Source organism: Fragaria vesca, linkage group LG1 (assembly GCF_000184155.1).
Source record: "Fragaria vesca subsp. vesca linkage group LG1, FraVesHawaii_1.0, whole genome shotgun sequence".
NCBI classification, from domain to species: Eukaryota; Viridiplantae; Streptophyta; class Magnoliopsida; order Rosales; family Rosaceae; genus Fragaria; species Fragaria vesca.
The window spans coordinates 17,354,850-17,361,046 of record NC_020491.1 but is presented as its reverse complement, the minus strand read 5'-3'; the positions used below and the strand labels follow the sequence as shown (position 1 = coordinate 17,361,046).

At 39.0% G+C, this 6,197-nt stretch overlaps 1 protein-coding gene across 1 annotated transcript in view; it reads right to left on the bottom strand.

The window, feature by feature from the left end:
* The window catches only part of LOC101305213 (FH protein interacting protein FIP2-like), an 8,033-nt gene extending 6,160 nt beyond the window's left edge, over positions 1-1,873 (bottom strand). Inside the window, exons 1-3 of the mRNA XM_004288339.1 lie at positions 1,756-1,873; positions 1,246-1,349; positions 630-764 (exon numbers count right to left, since the gene is read on the bottom strand). Of these exons, the coding sequence (XP_004288387.1) occupies positions 630-764; positions 1,246-1,349; positions 1,756-1,801 (285 nt within the window). The 5' untranslated portion in view covers positions 1,802-1,873. The remainder of the gene's footprint in view (positions 1-629; positions 765-1,245; positions 1,350-1,755) is intronic.
* Between the last annotated feature and the right edge of the window lie 4,324 nt (positions 1,874-6,197).

The window sequence follows — 6,197 nt, the reverse complement described above, 5'->3', positions numbered from 1 at the left end:
CTTTTCCAGTTTCCGGCGAGATTGATCTTGTTTGAAGTTTTGGGTGATCTCAGCGGAAAACTGAAAAAAACGGACTCGCCGGGGAGGGAAAGTGGTCAGGGACGCTGCTGGAGTCTTCTGGGGTGCAGGCGCGCCGTCACCGGCACCGGACGGTGGAGAACGGACGGACGTCCGCACTTTAAGCCCGGTGCGGACGTCCGCTTCACATCCGGGCTGTATATATATACACACACGCAATAAATATACTTAAGAATGAAGACTGATGACATCCGTGTGTAACCAAGACCAATTATATCCATGTAAATAGGTTCACTCTCATAGAGATTACGTAAATAAGGTCAACTGACCAGTAGCAAAGGACAACTTGGCAACCAACATAAGTAGCACTAGCATTACAAGCATGGAATAAGACCCTCTATAGAACTCCATACATCTGCATTTCCTCCGCCTTTGTCTCAAGCCTAGTGTCCATTTTACCGAAGTTATGACATTGTTCAATTCGAATAAGCAAATATTCACTATCTGAAGAAGCAAGTATGCATAATCAACCAGCACGCAATCCTGAGGAACTCAAAATATACTGAGGATACTATTATATATAAATATATGCACATTAAAACCACTCTTACAAGTAGTTGATAGTATTCTGCCTCGCGAAGAAGTTCTGCAAATATGGAATCTTTTAAAATGGGAACAACACCATCTCGTAACCAATTAAGTATGTGGCGAAAATGTTTGCCATCTCTATCAACAAAAACATATCCCTGCAAGAATTAGAGAACAGTAAGTTATCACTGACTAGTATTCACTCATAAGTACATAACAACTAAAACACTTTGATTTTGTCCTTTCTTATTCATATTTCCGTGCTAGTTACATGTTATCACATGCTTCCTGATAAACTCCTTACTCCTCCCATCTATGTTAATCTAAGTCACTATTCTAAATGGGAATTTATAGGTCTTTGTTGAGCATGTCTAGACTGTTGACTAGGTAGTTACTTAGTTTCATCTCAGTTGTCTCCAAATGATGCTTCTTCAACCTACTCAAGTATCTGATCATTTGTCAGTACATGAACCAAACTACATCTTTAACTGAGCGGCAATTGTCAAATGGAGTATCTCCGACTTCATTCTTCCATACCTTAAGTCCGTTTGATTGGCGATTCAGTAAGTTCACTAAGTTGACGGCAAATAAAACATATCCCTGAGCACAAGTGCATCAAGGAAAGACAGAAGCGTATACCTTTTCATGGGATAAAGTATGTCGACCACTGAACATTGCAGCAAGCATTGAATCGGGGTCGCGTTGAGTCAAAGTAGTAATGGTGGTGTAAAATTTCTTTCCTCCTGTTGGCAAGTAAGAAAATGACACAAAACTGCTCAACATCTATTCAACTAGCTACTATCAAAGGGTTTGATAAATCCACATGATACACGCAAGAACAACGGAATCCAGATATCTATAAATCTATAATGAAAACTAGTTAGATCTATGACGGCCTTCTCTGAAAACTTCATATGTGGAAGTTGCCCTCATTCCGACTCTACTGATTTGGCCGCCAGTCAGTGGTGGAGTTTTCAACAATTAGACTCATAGAAACAAGAAATTCAATTCCTTTACTTCAATCAGTGACCAAATAAGCATGTATTTGCTCTGAGAGACAAAGGAGGGACGAAGATTTAGGGTTCTCAGTTCATGCTGAGATTCCGCAAAGTTTCAATTGGGATGGATTACAACAGAGAGAGAGGTTACCTATGTTAAGGCGAATCGGAGAGGAGGAATCAAAGTCCTTCATCATTGCACTATCGGTCAGTCTGATACAATCCACCACCCAGCTGGGGTTTACGCTTGCTTTTCCATTTTCCGCGTTCTGACTCCAACTTTACCCAGTTTATTCTCTTTTATGAGGAATTCTGAGGTGTGACAGTCGCACCACGTGGTTTGTGTGATCCTCCAACCACGTACCGACACGTGTTACTCTTTTTTCCACCTCAACTCTCTTTACTGAGAAAAAAAAAAAAAAAAAAAAAAAGAGATCTCTGATGAAACCAAACCACGACCTCTCCCTCTACGGCTCTACCTGTTTGCCGCCGTCACACAAACGTGCAACCCCGCCTCTGTTATGAAATGAGATGACTTTGACTTTCTTATTGACTTAGGAAAGCTGAGTTGCTCATGTGCATAGCACGAGCTGATTAGTTCTAATTATCTGTTATGTTAATTAAGCATAGTTAGTTGTTTTAAACATAAATGACTACATGTGTGGCACGTGTTAGTCACGATAAGGTTGCATATATGTGTAAGGTTTTCCTCCTCATAACGTTATCGATTATGAATGCAATTTAGTTTTCTTCTTCCCTGATTCTCTTCTTCTCTTCTCTCTTTTCTCTCTCGTTAGGTCTCTGATCCTAACAAATGGTATCCAGAGCCAGGTCAATCATGGCCAAACTGAAGACGGTTGTGAAGTCATCGTCTTCGGACGCTCCTATCGTTTCTGAAGAGCTCATTCATATTGAAACCGAGTTACAGTCTCATCGGGAGGAAACAAATGCTCGATTGGAGGCCTTTGAAACCTCCTTGAAAGCTTCGTTTCAAGCTTCGATGGATGCGTCTCTCCTGAGCTTTCAGAACATTTTGATGGAACAGCTACAACAACAGCTCAACCAACTGTCCATTCCAAATCTTGGATCTCAACCACTCCCTCAAGCTGATGGATCGGTTCGCTTCGGATCTATACCACCACTAGTTTTCTTGCCTCCATCACTCTCTGATGGCTCGATTTCATCACCAACGGTGAGATCTTAAGGTAATCCCACTCTTACAAATACTACACAGGCTTATGTGAATATTAATGATGTCACTACGGGAAATGAAGACTTAGCCGACGGAAATAAAAAATTCAGTCGCCTAAGACATACTTCATCGACGGATATTCAGTCATCGTTTAGGACACCTTATCCGTCGCCTAAGATATTCTTACACGACGGAAAATAGCTTTCGTCAACTAAGATGTTCTTATTCGACAAAAAATCAATCGTCGTCTAAGTTCCGTCGGCTTAGAAAAAAGATCTTAGGCAACGAGTAATGTTTCGTCGATGTAGTCAGTCCTAGGCGACGAAATATTTTCCGTCGGCTAAGTACTTCTTAAGCGACGAATATTTTTCCCTAGGCGACGAACTGTTCCGTCGACTAGGAAAGTGAATTATTGACTGACACAAGCTAGAACGAATATTTTTGTCGACCCTTGTAGTCTTAGGCGACGGAATATTCCGTCGGCTAAGTAAATACATATTTTATATATAACCCCCTTCTTTCCAGAAGAGAACGCAGCAAGCTAAGTTTCCTCTGCTAAGAATACGCAGAAAACTAATAGTAAGAGGTATATATATGCTCCGATCCTTTCCCCCTTCTTCAAGAATATTTTGCTGGTCGATCTAGCTTCAAGAGGTACGTAGCTAGCTTCGATTTTCTTCTAATTGCTTATCGATCTACTTAATTTTTTCATTTATGTATATATCTTTTCCGGTGAATTTCCGGCGACTTTGCCGGTGGTCCAATTTTGCCGGTCCAATTATTGGATTGCTTGATGCATGCATGATATATGCTTGTAACATTTGATAGTACGTGTATATATACATGTTGAATATGTTTGTACGTATAATCTGTGTATATACGTATAATATGTTTGTATATATGTGTGTATAATATGATTGTACGTATAATATGTGTGTAGAATATATATTATGTTTTTAATTTGTATATATATATATATAAGTATATCTAACTTTATTGTGTACGTGTACGTTATAATTTTAGTAGTGTATATATATATATATTACTTTTAGTTTGTTCGTATGATTAATAATATATTATATATATGTGAATAATATGTTTATCAAATTATTGTTTTCATGTAAATTATTTGTGTATTGAAATTAATGATAAAAAATAAAATGATGAATTATGTAATCAAGAATTATAATATTTTTATACATTAAATTCATCAATATATATTGTTACCTTTAGAAATCCCGTTCGAGAACTATTATGTTACGACTGTGTCTAACAAAATGGTTTTCGAATTGTCCCATATTTGGACAGTTTGGGAGCATATATGACATTGAGATTTCGTTTATTGTTGGTGCGTTTCGTTTTCGGTTGTGAGTATATATATTTCGATAGGATCTTCCTTTATTGTTCCTCAAGTGCATATTAGGTATATAGATATTCGTGCACTTAGGGGAACTGTAGGGAGATGCTGCCGAAATTTTCTCACATACGCGAATTTGAAACGCCCCAACAACAAACGAAATCATAATGTCATGTGCTCTCAAACGGGATTAGGGCCCTAACCGGAGGCATAAGGTGAAGATTATAGGTGTGAACAACGTACATTAATATATCTTATATATATATATAATAGTTAAGTATATATTTATATATATATATTTCCAGTTTATTATTAACGATTTTTTGACAACTATATTTTTGTTTCCTGTTATTATAGTGTACAACATGGACAAGAGCTGGATGCAATTAGGGAGAGGGTCCCCTCTTTATATGAAGAGCATTTTTGATTTTCTTGAGTTCGTGCGTCTACATAGTCCTCCAGACAAAGTTATTCACATATGTCTGTGCAACAAATGTCTCAATCGGAAACCAGTAACATATGAAGACATGTATTCTCACCTGGCACTAAACGGTATTTGTCCTAGTTATACCACATGGACATGGCACGGCGAAAATCCAGTTCAAATGCCTACACTTGCAGAAATTCAAGCACAACATAATCAACAGGCAGGATCTTCCAATGCTAATTACGGGGACCCTGCTATGATGAACCTCTTAAAGGATGCCTTCCCATTCGCCGCCTCAGGATATCAAGACAATGTTGTTTATGACAACACCCCTGACATGAGACAATTTTCTTATGCTTATGGTTCCAAGGCTGTGTTCTCCAAGAAAGTGCTTGGATGTGTACATGAGACCATTAATTGACGAGCTACAGGAGTTATGGGAAAATGGACTCCCTACTTGTGACAGGCATAGTCAAACTTCATTCATGATGAAAGCAGCTATTATTTGGACAATCAGTGATTTTCCAGCTTACGGGATGTTGTCTGGCCAACAAACTAAGGGGTACAAGGCTTGCCCGGTATGCATAGATGACGTCAATTCTAGTCGCCATGCCGACAAAATTTGTTTCTTGGGATCTCGTAGACATCTTCCCGAGGATCACGAGTGGCGGTGGGATGCTGAGGCATTTGATGGGACTGAGGAGCATAATCTGAAACCCCCAAGGAGGTCTGGTGAGTGGATTTTGGAGAGGCTTAACCAGCACTGGTTCGTATATTTGAGCACGAGTAAAGAAGTAACTGACTTGAATCCTCCCACGCCTGATGAGTTTAAATATTGGACGCACAAAAGTGTATTTTTTGAATTGCCTTACTGATCGACCTTGAAAATCAGACACAACTTGGACGTCATGCACATAGAGAAGAATGTTTGTGACAGCGTTCTTGGAACAATTCTGAATCTCAAACATAAGAACAAAGACACCGCCAAAGCCCGTGTTGATCTTAAGATGATGGGTATACGCCCCCATCTATGGCTAGTAGAGTGCAAAAAACAAAAAAGCCATAATACCGAAAGCAGGCTACACAATCCATCCTCAAAAGAAGGCGGAAGTGTTTCAGTGGTTTGGAAACATTAAGTATCCTCATGGGTATGCAGGGAATATTGCTCGATATGTTAAAATGGGGGAAAATAAGATTAGTGGGTTGAAGACTCATGACTGTCATGTTTTGCTGCAACGTCTTCTTCCCGTGGTCATTAGATCGTATTTGTAGAGTGATGTGGTTGACACATTAGTGGCTTTGTCAAAGTTCTTTCAGAGGATATGCGCTAAAGAGCTTAAAAAGTCTGATGTTCGGTCATTGCAAGAAGACATTGTGTACATCATGTGCAAGCCGGAGAGGATCTTTCCCCCAACTTTCTTTGACATCATGATTCACCTCATGATCCACCTTCCCGAACAAGTGTTCCTTACTGGTCTGGTACAGTACACCTGGTGCTATCCAAATGAGAGGTACATATGCACTCATATTTATTCTAATTAATTAATCATCGATCCTTTCAAATTAAGATAATTTTTTAAAAATATTTATTGTATGTAAGAGAATAAATATATATCT